Raw genomic sequence first — 18,871 nt, forward strand, 5'->3', positions numbered from 1 at the left:
GATTCTTTTGTTTACAAATACTTACCTGCTCTGTGCAGTGGTTTTTCACAGAGCAGCCCGGATCCTCCTCTCCCTTGCTGGCACTCCCTGCTCCCCCCCCTCCTGCCGGGTGCTCCCACAGCAAGCAGCTTGCTATAGGGGCACCCGAGCCGAGCCGTTGCTCTTTGTGTCCATTCAGACACAGAGCCATGGCTGGGCCCCATCACCTCAATCTCCTCATTGGCTCACTAACCTTTATTCACAGCAGTAGGAACCAATGGCGCCTGCTGCTGTCTCAACCAATGAGGAGGGAGATTACTGGACAGCCAGGGCTCTCATGCAACATCGCTGGATTTAGATGGTGCTAAGGTAAGTATTAGGGGGCTGAGGAAAGTTGCTGAACACAGAAGTATTTTTTATATTAATGCATAGAATGCATTCAGATAAATAACTTTCTGCCTTTAGAACCACTTTTAGGCCAGTGAGTGAGAGGCAAGATGGAACATAGGGCAACAAGGATGAAGATTTGGCTTATTTGGGAGAGGCTAGGTATCATCTCCTAGAAGTTTGAGCATGTCTGTGTACCAGGTTCTTCTGGGCCAGTTTCTTGCAATGAGAATCACCAGATTCTTCTCTTGGTCTATTTTTACACTGAACTCTTCTCTTGGTCTATTTTCATACTGAATTAAAGTCAGAAATGTAGAATTCACACTTCATGAAAGACATATAAACTGGAGTCCAGGAAATTATTAGAGCATCTGATGTCAGCGCTAGAGGATCCTTGGTCCCGGCTACAAACAGAGGTAGCTTGTTGCTGAACCTGGAGGCTCAAATGTCCACATCTGGAGTTCCTAATTTCTGATATAGCAGATTGAAGATGTCAGTATAAACAGCCCATTCCCCTTGGTCCAGTCAATGATGGCTGAGGCAATCTACCTTTCAATTGTGCACTCCGGTGACTTGAACAACAGAAAGGACTGGGCAGTGTTTTGTTGTCCATTACATGATCAGACTTACTTCTGTAAAGGCTATCTGACTCTTGGTACCCCCCTGGTGGTTGGCATTGGCCATGGCATTGTCTGACTGTATCCCGATCAGGTGACTTTGAAGAAGGAAGGTCCTGTGATTCAATGCTAGTTGTATTGCTCTAAACTCCAGTATGTGAGTGGGGAGCTTTCTTGGGTGACCACGTTCCCTGAACTGTGAGGGACTGGAACACTCCTTCTCAGCCTATCAGGGTGGCATTTGTTGTTATGACCCTCCATGAGTGTCATAGAAATTACTTCCACATTGTCAAGGCTGGATTGGAAATCCACCAAGATAGCATGTTCTTTGATTGGCTGGAGCATAAGGAGGTTGAACAAGTGTGCTTGTGTGCTTGTTCCAGGCCAAAAAGATGTTACAAACTCTCGAAAAGGGATATCTCTCTGATCTTAAGATCAGAGTAAGAGATCTTAGAGAGGTGATTTTGTTTTTTGGAAGGAATTTTTTTGCCTGGGCTGTGTCCAGAATCAGACCTAGATATTCCCGGTCAAGGAAGGTTTGGAGAGCATTTTTAAATGTTGCTAACCCAAGTCTGAAGTATCTGAATATGTATTTGTTTTTTTGTAGATAGCTGCAGTGGAGATGACCTTTAGTAGAATGTCTTATTTGTATCCTGTTACCTAAATGCCCTGAGTTCTCCTGAAGTGTCAAAAAGGTGTTCACGTACATTCTGTTTTTCTCCTCATGTGAAAAACAGAAAGCATTGATAATGTGGGCAAATGGGAATATGTCAAAAAGCATCTTGGATTTGATGATGTCATGTTTGAGTCAAGATGCCATGCAGGGATGTGTTTCAGGGGGAACCCCCCTCTCTTAGCACTCAAGGGTGCATGGCAAGGTGAAGGAGCATGTAGTATGATAATGTTGAGGCTTTTGCACACAGCAAAAATGAGCATATTGACATTGGCAAGAGTATTGCAACAATAACGTCAGATATATGAAAGGTCGGGGGTAAGAAAATCCTCCACAGCCTCCCCTAATGTCACCTCTGGGTCCTCTTTATTCCCTCCAATGTCTGCGTCCTCTAGAGGAGGCATTTAATTTTTCAATTCCAGCAGAGACAGAGGTGGTAGTGAAAGAACTTGGCCTTTTTGAGCTCTGGACAGCTGTTAGTTGTCTGACATAGGCATAGAAAGATCTGCCTTGGTTAAATAGGCCACGTGTTGTGTGCCTGAGATAGAGCTAGAACTTGATGCATAGACTTGAGTTAAAATAGGGTTCTGCTCTTGTACAAGGGAAGCATTGTCACTCTGAGTGGTTTGAGTGTTTTGCAGGCCACTGGCAAAGCAAATGTTTGCCTGAATTTTTGCATGGTTCCCTTGCACCTGGTTTCTGCCATTGCCATCAGTAAGTGCATTCCCCTGTGGGATAATCATGGAGGCAGTCATAATATTGTGGCCTGTGGTGTGTTGCACCCACGTAAGACTATGCTCTGAATGATGAATTCTTTACTGCCAAGTTTAAAATGTTTAACAATTCATAAGTAAATAACTTTCAAACACAACTCCCAAACACATACTATTCAGGAAATCTGAAATAAATGAGGCTACAGTATTGGTCCAATACGGGGAAAACCTGTAACCATGTTACTGGACCCTATCTAGCACCCTGTGGCTAACTACACACAGTTCACCAAGTGCCAAGGTGAGTTCCTAAGCAGGATTCATTGCCCAAAGAAATACAGGCATACCCCGGTTTTAAGTACACAATTGGGTTTATTTACTAAAGCTGAAAAGCAAAAAATCAGGCTCACTTCTGCATAAAAACCAATGAGCTTCCAGGTTTTATTACCAGTCTTAATTGAACAAGCTGGGGATAGAAGCTCATTGGTTTCTATGCAGAAGTGAGCCTGATTTTGCACTTTCCAGCTTTAGTAAATAAACCCAATTGTGTACTTAAAACCGGGGTATGCCTGTAATACGGGCTGTTTCCACATTATATGGTCCTGGTACAGCTTCCAAGGTTCTACTGCAGTTGTGCTTATCTGGAGCACTGCTTCTGTTGTATTGGAATACAGTGAGGAGTTGATCAAACAGTTCATTGAATAATCCACAGTAAAATAATAAACTAGTTAATAAAAGAATGATTTCCCTGCAAGGCAGAAGATGTCCATCTCCTAAGGACAATAGAAAAAATTAGGTCTTGCAGAGTGGGGTAGGGTTATAGGGGTACAGCCACGGGGGAAAGCTTTGCCAGTGTCTAATTACCTAACAGTTCAAAAGGTAGTGGTAGAGAGATCCACATTTTTACAGGTTATCAAAATGTGGACAAAGCCATTGGTCTGTACTCAACAAACCACCACAAAGATGGGGATTCCACAGGAAAGGACATTCACCCATATTGAGAAATCCAAGTGTAATAGTACAACAAGAGCACCAAATTAAAAATCCTTCAGAGTCCAAAGTCTTTTTAGTTCTACTGGTTACAACAATAAGGGCAAAGACCCTGAGGAGGGGAATTGCGTGACCCCAGAAACTTGCCCTGCAAAGTAGACATTTCATGTGTTGGTATATGAACAAAGATAATGTCTCTGTTCATTGCCCTTATTATAGAAGCCATTTGCAAATATTCAGAAGACTAACTATTCTTAGAGATACATAATTGTTGGAAAGTGAATAAACTTGTCATAAAATGATAATACCATACAATATGTGTATATGGAAATATTTAAGCTGATCAAGCTGATCAAGTAAGGCCCCGTACACACGACCAGTTTCCTCGGCAGAATTCAGCTTCCGACCGAGTTTCTGGCTGAATTCTGCCGAGGAAACTGGTCGTGTGTACACTTTCGGCCGAGGAAGCCGACGAGGAGCTCGACGAGGAAATAGAGAACATGTTCTCTATTTCCTTGTTGCTCTATGGGAGCTCTCGTCCCGCCGAGCTCCTCGGCGGCTTCAGTGCTGAACTGGCCGAGGAACTCGATGTGTTTGGCACGTCGAGTTCCTCGGCCGTGTGTACGGGGCCTAACAGTACATCTCTTTAAATGACACTGCTAGAGCCATCGAAACATTCAAAATGTTACCAGTTTAAACATTTAATTGAAGATAAATGGCAAAGTTCTACCAATGGTTCTGAAAACCAAAATAAGTAATGAAAATCATTATTCATAAGTAATATAATTAGTAATTCAGCAGTTCAGAGCAAATGAAATGAATAACTATTACTGAGGAACCTCAGTAAAAATGTTACATAGTGTTGATTTGGAGATTCTGCACCTGAGGAGCCAAGCTTAACTATACTAATTAGACCTATTAATCATTGTAGAGGAACCTAACCAGAAGACAAGTGAACAATGTTTGATTAGGTGCATGTTGGGTTGTGTTTAAAAGCTGTGAAAGAAGCACACTTCAATTTAGGAAAGTCACTCATTAGAAGCAATACATATGTACTAATTATTTATTTGTGCTTTGAGCCACACTTCAGCTAATCCTGTACTTACAGCCAAATCCTGAATTAGTGTCTCCTCAAAGGAATTTTCCTCTGTTTCTATCCAAAATCTCTGATAACCATGGAGGAAGAGGTTAATACAACGGTGCCTGGCAGGGGGTGAAAGTGGGATCAAGAGGGGTACAAAAGAACATAAAAAAATGTTCAGGTGACTCATGATTAGTAGGGTTTGGTATCTTGTACAATTTAGAAGCTCCTGATTGGTCAGCACATCTTTCAGATTAAAACAAGCCCTACTAGTGATTTAGATTCTTTCAGTGGGATGTATGTATCCAAGTGCTCCATGTCTCATTCTTACTTGTAGTTCAGAGCCACATGTATTGTATTTATGAAAAAATTTAAACGGTACATAAACACCTGCAACAATAGTAAAAGTATGTTGCAGGTGTATGTAGAAATCGCACTGGCAGAAACCTTTGGAAACTCTGTTTTTAGCTAATGGAGCAGGTATTTCGAACATGTCTATATTTGAAATCTGACCAATCAGAATCTCTTGGAAAAATTGCACAAGCCAATGAAAACATCACATCATGGCTGGGGTGGAGTACTTGTGTGCACAAAGGACAGGCGTAGCCACAAGTTACATTACCGTTAACACGAGTATTAGACTGTCATAGTCTGAGTTCTCATGTACTTTTTCCAGCCATATACGTTGGTAGGAGCTCAGGAAGAAATTGTTAATTTTGTGTCTGAAGAAAAGCATATAGGTTTTTATTCAAGCGCCAGCAACACAAGGAAAAGTTCACAAATATTAAATGACTTTCTAAAAAAGACGTAAAACAAAAACAAGAAGGAAAATTGGCATTGAACATGATTTGAACAAACTGCATTCTTATCCTATAGTTATAGAGGATAAGAATATTCTGATGCAAAGAAACAAACAGAAGGTAATTACATTTGGGTGCAATTAATGCGTAAACAGCATTGCACATGCATATCATGTAGCACTGATCTATCGAATTGTGGGCCAGACTGTGACTCTACCAAGAACACCATTGGCAGAGGGTGTATCCTATGCCAATTCACAAGGACTGTGCCACTGTACTGCTGTGCCTTCTCTGGAGTCTGCATGTTCTTATTTTGTGTACTTTAACATTTATTTGAAGTTCATCTTTGCCTGGGAGCATTTATTAGAAATATTAGCCAATCGTGTTCATCTGACATGTATTTTCCTGAACTAAATAACCTAACTACATTGGCTTCAGTGAGGAAAATCCTTGTAAAAATGCTGCAATTCACAGTGAAGCCATAGTGCAGATATTATATATAATCAGTAGGTAACACTGCCAATATAGCAATAGATCCTAAACCCTTTGACAACGGTTGCCATAATATCAAGGCTGAGCTGTTTTTCTCTGCAGTTTATACCTGCGTTAAATAATTCACAGTACTGTACTAAAATTTTTATTCAGAACACACACTAAGGTGTATTTCCATAAAAGGTCCTTCTTTGTTTTCTATAGAGAGAAAAGGACGTCAATCTTTTGTAACAGTAATAGTAACAGATTTAATAAACGTATTTACTAAGGAAAAAACTGTTTTCGCATGATAGCTAGGATAGGAGAAAAACTTGTAGCGTACAATACTATATGCTGCCAAATGACAATTTTTTTTTATCAACAGTACAAAGTTTATAAAAAAGCACACCAGTAATTGCGCTGACTCTAGCTGATAAAAAGCTCTTATAGATTACCAATATGTTTCCTGTAGTGTTAATTATATTTAGTCATGTGTGCATTGTGCATTTCAGTTATAATGCATAAAAATTGTCATAATATATAGTAATATACTGCATTGACACATAAAATGTGTCAATGCAAGTTATATATGGTTGTCCTGGGTACACCTTACAGTGAATAAAGTATAAACATAAAATATTATAAATCAGTATTACATTATATGCACAGTCTGCGAGAGTACAGGCAAACAACTGATAATAACACCATGCTTTAAACCCTCATATAGCTTTATTTGCGACATACTAAACTCTCCCTTCTATATGCACGTGCAACTCAATTTATGCATGAATTCAAAACTTGGCATACATGACGCATGCATATCTTATGCATGGATTCATGTATACCTTTCATGCATATATCCAACCGATGCATGTCAAGCTCTGTTGGAAAACTTTAGTCATTGCCACATACTGAGTGTATTCTCTTCTTTGCCTGTCATTAGCACTTAGCTAGGAAATTGTCAGTGTATACATTAAAAACATATAGACCTGCATATAGGCTAAATGCTTGCCTAAATATTATCACAGTGTTGCTAATAGTGTGATTTAATTGCAACCACTCTTTAACATAAGAGAGTGGCCAAGCTGTGTAAAACTGTTTTTTTACAACACAAGAGTGAAAGACCTTGTAGGGTATCTTTGGGAATCTTTCTATTAGTAGTTTTGACGGTGCCATAAAAACTATTACCTGACAGATTGATATAATTATGTTAAATAAGCAAGAAATGTAATATTTTACCACCCAACTTAACAGTCATCCAGCATGTTTACAAATCGCTCATGATGTAAACATGAGGGAAATGATAGCTTTAGGCAAAGAGCAAGTTCACAACAATGCAAATTGCAATGTCAACGCAATACAGCATAGGAGTAAAGCACAGAGCTGCATGTTGGGTTATTCTGCAGCAAAGATCACTCACAAAAAGGACATCCAGAGCCAATAGTAGCTTTAGGCTCAACAGTAATGACAAATAAAAAATAGGACACATCTCTTGAGCCTAACCTTGGCAGATTGTACAAAGGAGCCATGCGAAAACAGGCCACAACAGCTCGCTTCCTCTGCTTCGACAGGAGCTTGTGCCAGACAGCTTTCTTAGATCTCAATGGCTGCTCCACCTGTGGTCAACGCGTAAAGATAAAAATTCAAAGTCATTAAAATTGGGCATAATAAAATGGTGCTTCCCTGTAGACAATTCAGTGAATGACGAATTTATATTAAGCATTCCCTACAAAAAGACAGTGATTGGCACAGGAAATTAATACATAATTCAGTAATAGGTGTGCACTGCATTTTAAATTACTTTTTGCATGTTTTCAAAATTGTAAGCAATGCAGGTGGCATACAGGTGGCATACAGGTGGCATAGTTTGTCCAACAGATTGCCCTAGGAGGTTAAGAATTTCTACCTGTTCAAGATGGAAGACAGCCGCAGATATTTTCTGAACACGCTCAATAGCCTTCTCGGGATCCGTCTCCTCGCTTTTTAGAATATCCTTGTACAGATTCAGCTGCCATTTCACTGCAGGGTCTTCAGACTGGCAGCAAGAGAAAGACAAGGTCAGTGTTCAAGGCGTGGAGGACAAGTGGAAACTAAGTAGTACAGAAGCTTGTCTTAAATACAAATTTGCTAACTTCAATTAGTTTTAAATGAAGGAAATCAAGGATAATTTGTACTGCGCCAGCATGGAACAGCAAATTAATTGGGCCCAGGTGTGTGTCAAAAAGGCATTTCAAATAAGAGCTGGTAAAGAGAGCAGCCCTCCAACACTATGCGCTACAGGTCGCTGTTAAAAAAATGATCATGTAAATGAATGATTACTAAGCATTTAATCATTTTTCCTGTTCTTTTAAGTGGAGCCTTGTTAAATGTTGCTAGACATGATAGCATAAACCAGTGTCCAACTGACTAATGCAGCAGACAGAATGCTGAAATCTGGGCAAAATGGCTGGAATACAGTACAGTCATATAGGTCAAATAGGTTAATTTGACAAACAATTATAATATTTCATTTTGTATCTGATATTTAGTTTAATGTACATACAGTACCCACATTATTTCATAACTCCCAAAATAAACTCTCTCTCATTCTGTACACTGCTTTATAATAAACACATACCTTCTCTTGCAGATGGAGGTTGCTGCTTAGGTGTTCTTTTACTTCTTCATCTGTGTCTTTCTGTAAGGAGTATGGCATCAGAAGACAATATTTGAATGTCTTTATCATTTAGATTGTTAATACTTATATACTCTAAAATGCATTATCAAATAACTCTTGCGCTATGATGCTCTCCCAATAAGTGCAAGCAAACACAGTATTTATCACAATAGTGCAATGTGCAAATTAAAATCTCATAGATATTAGCAATCTACCAGCACTAACATGTGTTCCCACATGAAGAAAGAAGATTGGACAGCTGCACACCCATATGATGCAGATAAAAGCTTCTTTATTCAAAAAAACATCAATAAAAATAGGCACAAGGCATATTGGCAGTGGAAAAGAAGGTTGACGCGTTTCACACGTTTAATAAGTGCTTTGTCAAAACCGCATTGGTCACAATCACCATACACACATATATATATAAAATATCACATAATTGCACAGGTGTAACTGATAAAGTGGCGAGGTCCAATGATATCAATCAGCTGTTCCCACTGGAAAAGGTGAGCAAACCATTTGTGGTGCACCCATTCCTCCATGAGATAAATATAAACAGCAAAATCTGAAACATAACCAAAATAAATATTTGCACTATTCGATGCTTCTTTTTATCTTCAGAAATTCGGGGCAGCCATGGAAGCACGGTTTTTACCCTCTATTGGCGACTTGTATACAGGTTGGTGGGAGAGGGTACTCATCTTTGTGGCTAATAATCCCTTCCAGTCCAAAATCAGGTTTTTCCATCGCTTCATTGATGATTTATTGTTCATTTGCTATGAATCTGTAGGTACATTAGATGATTTTCTGCTGTTTTTAAATAATAATGATTTACTCCATGTGGGAAAGATTCCCTTACCCGCAGGACTGGGAGAGTTGGGACAGCTAAGTGAGTCAGCAGAGGATTAAGAGAGCTGAGGCAACTAGATAGTCCAGGAGGGGGATCTGTAAGTTTTGATTGAGGAACCGTGGTCTAGGGGAGCACAGTGAAGAGATATGGCTCAGCATTTATGGTTTTGCATAAAGAAATAAGTAGCATGGCTCCACCCACTATCGTATTTGGCCTTTAAAGCGGAGGTCCGCTGCATTTTTTTTTAAAGTCAGCAGCTACAAATACTGCAGCTGCTGATTTTTAAAATAAGGGCACTTACCTGTCCAGGACGCCCGCGATGTTGGCACCAGAGGCCGACCCGTCGCTCGGTTCTTGAATGCTGCCGCCACCATCTTCGGTAAGGGAATCAGGGAGTGAAGCCTTGCGGCTTCACATCCTGGTTCCCATCTTCGCATGCGTGAGTCGCGCTGCGCAATCCAAATGGTCCCTGCTGTCTTCTGGGGCCCGTGTGTCTCCCAGAAGGCTGCGGCGGGGACAGGAAGTGACGTATGCCCAGAAGTGGGTGAAAAGGTGGCAAATGTAACACTGGAGGGGGAGGGTTCCGAAAAGCGGAAGTTCCATTTTTGTGTGGACCTCCGCTTTAAATCCACCTTGGCACAACCTTTCTGGTAACATGTTTTAAAATGCTGGCCATCTATCCATTTATAAAAAAATATATATATTTTTTTTTTTACTGAAATGTAGACACAGAACATTTTAGTTTATTCTGCAAGTTTTACGGGTGTTTATATTGACATTGATCATGAAACATTTAGCTGTCAAACTAACAAAGAGGGTTTAATCTTTCCCCATTTCTGTTCAACTTCTACATTTAAAAAGAATTGTGTGCACATTATGCAAGAAGAATTCAACCACAGACACAAACTAATCCCAACATAAAGATAGAAATGCAAATGTGATATTTGTAGGCTGTGCACATTTCAAATGATAACAGCATTTATTTGCAGTCATCAGCAATTCAGGACAAAGATAATTTGTACATTAATGGATGCAGAGGAATGTACATCTTTTTCCCACACACATTTCCCAGCCAAAATCCTTACATCACCATTTCAGGAATATTAGAAAAACAGCAATCTCTATGATGCTGCTGTACTTACAAGGCTATATCGGCTCTTTGCAAGTGAAATTAGTTCCTGATCCCCCGGGGTGCACATGTTCAGCCCAATGGGTAGCATCTTTTTCAAGGCAGCCACAATCAGGGATGTCTGTATGGAATAAAGGTCTCCTCTGCGCTTTGTTCTCTTCCTCTCCTGATCTTGCCCTCCAGACTAGAATAGTGATACCGTGAAGGAATGGTTAGAGACCAGAGAATGCACTAAATAGACTAAAAGGGACTGCATGTCTTCTACGTTACACTAACTCACACAAAGCATTTCCACAGCAATCAATACTGCATCTTGTACAATGTAATCATAGACACCTTGTACAGATAAAAAGTAACATACTGAGGATAATTTGGAAAACTAATACATAGAAAAGTGGCCAAAAGAAGCCATTCAAGAGTGTTATTTGCAGTTTAAAAAAACAAAACAACACTCCTGGTGGATAGAACACTCTTTCCTGTGTACCAGTTTCCCTGTTTGCTCCCAATGAAATATAATGAGCACATGTTTAGTGTGCACGGAGAGCAAGGCAGTGGTATGGAAACAAATTGTTCATGCCATTACTTAACGCATATCCAAACATTTACCAACTGAAAATAATTTAGAGATATATTCTAACTTCCAAAAACCTACTTGAAACCTACTCTTAGGTTTGAAGAAAAATTTGATTTGCTGACAACTGCAGCATGGAAAATATATCTGCAAATTCATATAGTGGAAAACGTACATTCAATATATAAACATAATAGCTCCTTCATAGATTACATGTTTTAATGTTTCTTCAAACATCATGCTTGTTGCACCTATAGTAATCATGACAGTGACAAAACAGTTGGAACATTCTTTATAATAGGTGTCATTGTGGTCCATGTCTTGTATATCTAATATATATATATGTATATCTATTATGCTAGCCAGGGTGTATGAATAATGAAAACCCTAGTGAAATCCCAGAAACAAGGCAACCCCTTCTGTGGCACACACTTATTTTTTTTATGATGCAACAGAAACTTACCCTATTTTCTGTATGAAATCAGTGCCAAAAAAGTATGGAAGCAGACACAACCTGTTGCATGGCACTATTATATGGGCTACAAACTTGCTCTTTTGCCAATAAAGTCAAATAAGGTAAACATGCTAATTGGTAATATATTACAATTTCTAAATTCTGATTTTAAAAGATTACACCACTCTCCCACTAAACTGAAGTCCTTAATTGACAGAAACATCTTGAATTCCATACAGATGTTCAAAAGGGGGGTTCAGCATGTGTTCCTAATATGCCTGTCGAGTGCTTGCCAAGGTCTTACAGAGTGTATTGAATGGAACTAATCAATACACATTGGTTGTTAGCAAGGCATTTGCATGGCTATTCACTTAGGAAGTATAGTGCCTGCAGAACATGACGTCCTTTAAAGTGTTTGCACAGGCATATAAGGAAGTGAGAGAAATTCTCACTAAAGTGCGGGCAATTTCTCTCTAGGAAAGCTGACACTGGGACAGGAGTCTCCATTAGAAAGATTTCCCCTCAACTCTTGCATTGGTGAAAGCTCTAAAATTTTGGATCTTATTTGGTCATGGTGAGATAAAATAACAGGGGTTCTAAACCTTCCATGCTCTATCCGAAACCATTTTTTTTTAACTAAACATGCACTTTAACATTGCGGCACCTTTTCCTTTAAGCTACCCTACCATGTAGGGGCAATTTAAATCATGAATTTACATACATTTGCACTGTACTGTATGCTTTAAAAAATAATGGGGGTTATTTACGAAAGGCAAATCCACTTTGCACAACAAGTGCAAACTACAAGTGCGAAGTGCACTTGAAATTGTACTGAAAGTGCAATCGCTGTAAATCTGAGGGGCAGATCTGAAATGAGGGGCAGCTCTGCTGATTTTATTATCCAATCATGTGCAAGCTAAAATTCTGTTTTTTATTTTCCTTGCATGTCCCCCTCGGATCTACAGTGACTGCACTTCCAAGTGCACTTTCAGTGCAATTTTAAGGGCATGTTGCACTTGTAATTTGCACTTATAGTGCAAAGTGGAGTTGCCTTTAGTAAATAATCCCCACTGTGTATCCCACTGGAAATTAGCACTTTCCTTAATTCTTAACCTAACATTTCTATATGATAGACCCTTATGAACAACAAAACCTGTTCAATGCAGATTGCAGGGAATACAAGTTAATTCTCCTGCCAAAGATTCAGCTCAGTTCCACATTCCTAACAGAGATATCACCATAATATGTATGTAATGATGCACAATGCTCAGTTTATGTCAGTTAGTATTATAATTTAGATTCTTTCACTTCAGTAAATTATACTGACATCCTCTTTTAGAAACATAGATGCAGTAAAACCAAACTCAGTACTTACCATTATTTTGAGTGTTGTCATTTTACTTGTAAAATCATACTGATTCCCTTTTACTATCCCATAAACCCATACATTCAAATCAAGGGATGCAATAATTTACTTTTGCATTCTGTTATAACAAGGACATCGAACAACCTAACACACTAGGAAATGAGCACTATTTTAAAAAGCCAGAAAACTATTTGTAATATCCCTGTTTCATTTGTTAATAATTGTGGATTTGTAAAGATGTGTTTAATCCTAGTATATTCTGTGCAATATATTTACTGACAATGATGTTACAAATTACAAATAAAGAAAACCAAAGCCTGCAATGACATTGTCACCACTTGTAATACACAATAGACAATACAGAATAGAGACTATAGACTAGATGAAACCACAGTTTTGACATCAGGTGAAACATACTGTACTTCAAGTAGTCATGAAACAAGGCACATAAAATAAATAGTCCTAGAACAGCAGCCCCTCTGTGAAAGAATAATAGAAAACAAAAAACAAACATTTTATAAAACATGAAACGATCAATCAAGCTATAATTAGTTTACAAAGAAAAGGTGTTGATGGTCTTTTATTATACTAGAGATGGCAAAATCAGTTCCATTAAAACAAAAAGTGCAAATACTGTACCTGCATAGAAATTCAAGTATAAAATAAAACAGAGGGACTAATGCTTTAGGACTGCAAGTCAAAGCTCTGAGCTACGCAAGCATGTAGTGAATTGCATATTGTGATATAAGCATCAAACCAAGTTGTATTGTTTGGATTCATAGCATATCAAATAAAACCTATTGGTATTTGTAGTAATAAGACATTTTAGTTATCAGGGCATAGACTGATATGGGCCTGTATGAAGAAATGTTTTGGAGTCAGTGAACAAACATGTGGCAAGTAGAGATGAGCTTCGAGTTCGAGTCGAACTTATGTTCGACTGGAACATTGCTTGTTCAGCGAACCATTTGGGGTGTTCGCGGCAAATTCGAAAAGCCGCGGAACACCCTGTAAAAGTCTATGGGAGAAATCTAAAGTGCTAATTTTAAAGGCTTATATGCAAGTTATTGTCATAAAAAGTGTTTGGGGACCCGGGTCCTGCCCCAGGAGACATGTATCAATGCAAAAAAAGTTTTTAAAACGGCAGTTTTTTCGGGAGCAGTGATTTTAATAATGCTTAAAGTGAACCAATAAAAGTGAAATATTCGTTTAAATTTCATACCTAGGGAGGTGTATATTATGCCTGTGAAGTAGCTCTTGTTTCCTGTGCTTAGAACTGTCTCTGCACAAAGTGTAATTTCTGAAGGAAAAAAAGTAATTTAAAACCACTCGCGGCTATAATGAATTGTCGGCTCCCGGCAATACAGAGAAAAGTCAATGATAAAAAAAAATGCGTAATTCAATTACCAGGCCCTTCAGGTCTGGTATGAATATTAAGGGGAACCCTGTGTCAAATTTAAAAAAAAATATATGGGATTCCCCCCAAATATCCATACCAGACCCCCTCAACATTGGAAGGATGCTTTGGGGGTCTGTGACCCCTCAAAGCACCATGTCCCCATGTTGATGGGGACAAGGGCCTCATCCCCACAACCCTTGCCCAGTGGTTGTGGGGGTCTGCGGGCAGGGGGCTTATTGGAATCTGGAAGACCCCTTTAACAAAGGGGACCCCAGATCTCGGCCCCCCCTATGTGAATTGGTAATAGTGTACCATTGGGGTAACAGACATACTATAGACACCCCCCTAGGTTACGAAATTTAAAGGAATATTTCACTTTTATTGTTTCACTTTAAGCATTATTAAATTCACTGCTCCCAGAAAAACTGCCATTTTTAAAAAAAAAATTTGCATTGATAAATGTCCCCTGGGGCAGGACCCGGGTCCCTAAACACTTTTTAGGACAATAACTTGCATATTAGCCTCTAAAATTACCACTTTAGATTTCAAACGTTCGAGTCCCATAGTCTTTAATGGGGTTCTAAAGTTCACACAAACTTTTGGTCTATTCGCAGGTTCTGGTGCGAACCGAACGGGGGGGGGTGTTCGGCTCATCCCTAGTGGCAAGAGACCTATAAATGGAATCTGAATGCACAATAAAGCCACATATAAACCCCTTGGGCAGATTTTCCAGAGAAATTCTAAATGAACAAAACTGTTTATATGTGTGGTTTCATATAATTTGAGATTTTCTCAAAGGGGAATAAACATGCTTATGCAAGGAGATAAATTAAGGTTGACTAAAGCGTTCCTTGCACAACCATTGATCATTGTAATTTCTAAATTTAGAGTCAGGATAGTCATAGTTGTACCAAAATTATGTAAAGTGCCTTAGGTATGGTACTGAGATAGTAATGACTGCCCTCATGTGCTGTTACAGACAGCAACGTATCTGTGAAGTGTTTCTAAGGAATACCTTTCTTCAAGCATAACTGCCCTTGTGTACCCTTGTTACAAGCATTTATGCCCTTGTGTACCCTTGTTTCAAGCATGGTTGCCTGTGTTACCTTCTTAAAGATGACTTGACAATGATACAATATGGCAAGAATACTGAAGGTTATTCCAGATACCTTCTATTCAATCCGTTTAAACTTGCATCATAGTGTATAACTTTGCCTAAATTATCATGTTGAAAAAGATTTCACGGACAAATTTGATGGACATGCTGATGATTTTTCGGCAGTGTATCTCTTGCGAGAATAGAACATCATTAAACTGCCTGTGTGTGAAGAACATAATAGCTTGCTGGGCATCAAAGCTTTGCTTGCTATCATTTGTGCCTAAACAGTTGTTTGCAAGGGTGATCTATGAAACGCACTAATATAGGAAAACACATTAACTATACCCATTTAAATGACATATACTACAAAAAAACATCAGTGGCGTCACAAGGGTGTTTTCTTATGAATGATCTAAACACAATACTGTGCCTTCACACTAAACTCTGCACAGTTTTTTCCTAAGAAGAATGCAAGGTAATGTATGCTCATACAAAAATGTGTGTGGGCACCAGCAAACTCATATAAAAAAAATAAATGAAATGGCTATTTCGTTTCTCAAAAAACTTTCAAATACCCAAAACAAATGTAGGCGAAGGGCAAACAAGAGCTTTTTACACCTGCAACCAGCCAAAGCTGTACTCCTTGCCTTGTCTATGTACAACTACAGACTACAGAGCTTTGTGGTTGTTCAACTGTATTTTACATCTGGAGATGTAGTCAATCAACCCCACAATGAAAAGTACAAAACTGGAGAGTACAACAACTGGGGAGTACAAAATCTGCTTTAGCTCTGCATTGAAACTAATCAGCGTCCAGGTTGTTTGTCAAAGCTTAATTGAACAAGCTGAAGTTAGAAGCTGATTGGCTATCGTGCATTGCTACACCAGATTTAAACTCTCCAGTTTTAGTAAATCAACCCCACAGGGTCATCCTCCTAAAATTTAGGTGGTCTAGGACTAAGCCTGTGTTGTCTTTTTACAGATTTTGGTCTAAAAATTTGAGGATTTTTTCCAATAGAGGCTTGTTTGAAAGGGAAAGACCATTTCCCTTGACCTTCTACGCTGAAAGTGTATAGAAATGGACTTTGTGATCTTCTTCGATAGGAGTGTCTATAATGAAAAGCTCTAGGGTGACCTTGCCCTTGGTTAATAAGACAGTCAAAAGACATTTATTTGTACAATCAAATGTTTGTAATGCAGGTGAAACTTACAATTTACTGTCTACTGGGCATACTCACTAAGCTGCTTGAGCAAGCTTTTGTCTTGGTGAAAATTAACTCTGTCGGCTATAGTCAACAAAATATATTGTCACTAGTTGGACAATCCATTGTGAAATGGTGTGAAATGGGAAAAAGAGGAAACTCTGTGAACCTTTACCAAATTTCAACAGTCATAACTAAATGGTTTGATGTGTGACTGCCCTTGGTGACGCCACTGCTAACACCGATGGAACATATGAATGAATGGAGCCAGGCTAGCTAATACATAGACAGGTCATGCATGCTGTACCTTCACTTGTATGGGCTGTGTGAAAAAAAAATGCAGGAGACAAGTAAGTAAAACAGATGGAAAAATGAACCACATATTCCGTAATTATCTGTGAGGTGATTAATCAGTTTATAGGTATACTTAAACGTGACTTTAACAGTTACCAGGCTTTACTGCCACAATCTGGTATACAGCCTAGACAGCATAAAAAACATTTGAAACGTGGAACAGGAAGAATAATCCTGGATAGTTATTAAGGAAAAAATAGCTTACCTTACTTACCAAACTGTGAACCTTCCAGAATGAATGTGCTTACACACAGCACACTACAATATAGCTGGAATGTTTAGCATGACTGTTGTCTAATCTGACCAATTGTTAGCAGATCTAAAACTACATTAGGAAAAATTACCTGGTCATTTTTGTATTACTCTCCATTTTAATGGCTCTTTTTATTTTTCTATTTCACCTGTTTACTGGCAGCTGTTGTCTGCACTCTCCATTTCCACCTCTGTCGGAACCTAAGATCACTTTTTTTTTTAACATATTTTACCAAACTGAAGTTTTTAGTGCTCTATCAGCACCGGAAGTCCGAAGACAGCAAATTTTATTATTGCATCAGACAATACGGTGTCCTCTGCAACATGTTTCTGAGCAAATGGTAAAAGAACATAACTTTGAACAACGGTGTTAATAATGTAAATCAAGACCATTGGCAATTTGGCACACATTTTCTAGCAGACTTACTTTAGACATCTTACTCTTGTTGTTTCCAGTGAGAAATGCCAAATTATTGATCTCATTCTGAATTACAAAATTTTGTTCTTCTCTTTTAAAATTCTAAATAATAGAACAGAAATGGGTTACATTAGAAAAACAAAAACATCACACACATGCAGTAATAGTCTGAAGTGGTATTTTAGAAATACGGTCTCTCTAGATGTTCTCCCCCACTTCTAGTGTCAGGTAAACAGCAATACCCTCTTCTATAATTCATGTTGATTTCATTAAATAATTTAGGCTACCGTAATAAAATGGGACATACTTCAATCTGAAATGATGCTGTCAAGATTTTCTTAATATAAACAAGGCAAGTGATGTGAAAGAGTGTCCGTGAGAGTTTTTATTTTTTTTATTTTGGTTTGGTCCTTTCTGTTGTTATGCAAAGTTAGTAACCTGTATATTCATAAATATTCAGACTAACTTTTTCTCTGAACTGAGAAACTGATTCGTGTTTTTTTTTTTTAACTGGGATTAATATTGAGGCTGCTGACACAGACACTATTGCTGAAATGTCTATTAAATTAGAAGTTAAATTTGAATGTGGCATATGCTCATCCCTGTAAAGCTCCAGCCTTTTCACACCTGAGGTGTTGCCCTTTGGGCCCCTGCTTACAATAGTTTGGGTTTTCTTACCTTGATGCTTACTCAGACCAGTAAAGTAAACTATTACTAAAGTGTCACTAAACCCACATCTTAAAAAGTTAAAAAGTTTGATTTGCTTCTTTGCTTATTTTTCTGTTTTCTGGATCTGTAGAAATCACAAATGTGAAAACACAGATATTTTAAAGAGCACACAGAAGAGAACAGAAGTGAGTTCTAGGAGTCTCATGTGTCTCTTACGGGTTTCTGAGACATGCCCCTAGTTTCTGAAAAGCTCCTGTCACCCTGATATATACCTAGAACATGTTTTTATCTAAGATGTTTAATAGGGTTAGGCACCATTACCATTAAAGTTCATCTGCATGCTCCTGAATCTTGGCCAAGTGGGTCTCTGTGCTTGATCATTAAAAATTAAATAAAGACTCTTTCGGAATGGATATGTTTGGGATCATTACTATGAAACTTAAAGCCTGTGTTTAGTCAAGTTTAAGAAACAAACCAAAGCATCTTCTGATACTGCAGGGGTTGATACAAACTGAGTGACTTGTCATATGCACTAGTCAAGTGTGACTATGCCTGCCCTATTCCACTACCTCCTCCATTCACAGAAGTTATAATATAGCTTCCATGAATTAAAAACAATCTATGAATGAAGGATGCAGACCCTACCTGTAGTAGAACTTGGGCTTTAGGCATGAGTGTATACTCTACAGATAGAGCCAATCTTTAGATTGATGATTTTTTGTCACATTTTACCTCTTCTCT

The 18,871-nt window shown here is 38.6% G+C and overlaps 1 protein-coding gene across 11 annotated transcripts in view; it reads right to left on the reverse strand.

Moving 5' to 3' along the window:
- The window catches only part of LOC120920819 (ryanodine receptor 3), a 692,572-nt gene that overhangs the window by 177,584 nt on the left and 496,117 nt on the right, over positions 1-18,871 (reverse strand). For 3 of the 11 annotated variants that reach the window (XM_040333154.1, XM_040333152.1, XM_040333148.1), the window contains 7 exons: positions 17,471-17,563; positions 16,745-16,759; positions 10,360-10,530; positions 8,326-8,385; positions 7,615-7,743; positions 7,212-7,324; positions 5,060-5,159 (listed from right to left, as the gene is read on the reverse strand). In XM_040333154.1, coding sequence (XP_040189088.1) covers positions 5,060-5,159; positions 7,212-7,324; positions 7,615-7,743; positions 8,326-8,385; positions 10,360-10,530; positions 16,745-16,759; positions 17,471-17,563 — 681 coding nt within the window. Of the gene's footprint in view, positions 1-4,462; positions 4,560-5,059; positions 5,160-7,211; positions 7,325-7,614; positions 7,744-8,325; positions 8,386-10,359; positions 10,531-16,744; positions 16,760-17,470; positions 17,564-18,871 lie in introns of all 11 variants that reach the window. The other 8 variants (XM_040333157.1, XM_040333153.1, XM_040333149.1 and 5 more) reach the window with 3 other exon arrangements.

The sequence above is a fragment of the Rana temporaria genome, chromosome 13 (genome assembly GCF_905171775.1).
Source record: "Rana temporaria chromosome 13, aRanTem1.1, whole genome shotgun sequence".
In the NCBI taxonomy this organism is placed as follows: domain Eukaryota; kingdom Metazoa; phylum Chordata; class Amphibia; order Anura; family Ranidae; genus Rana; species Rana temporaria.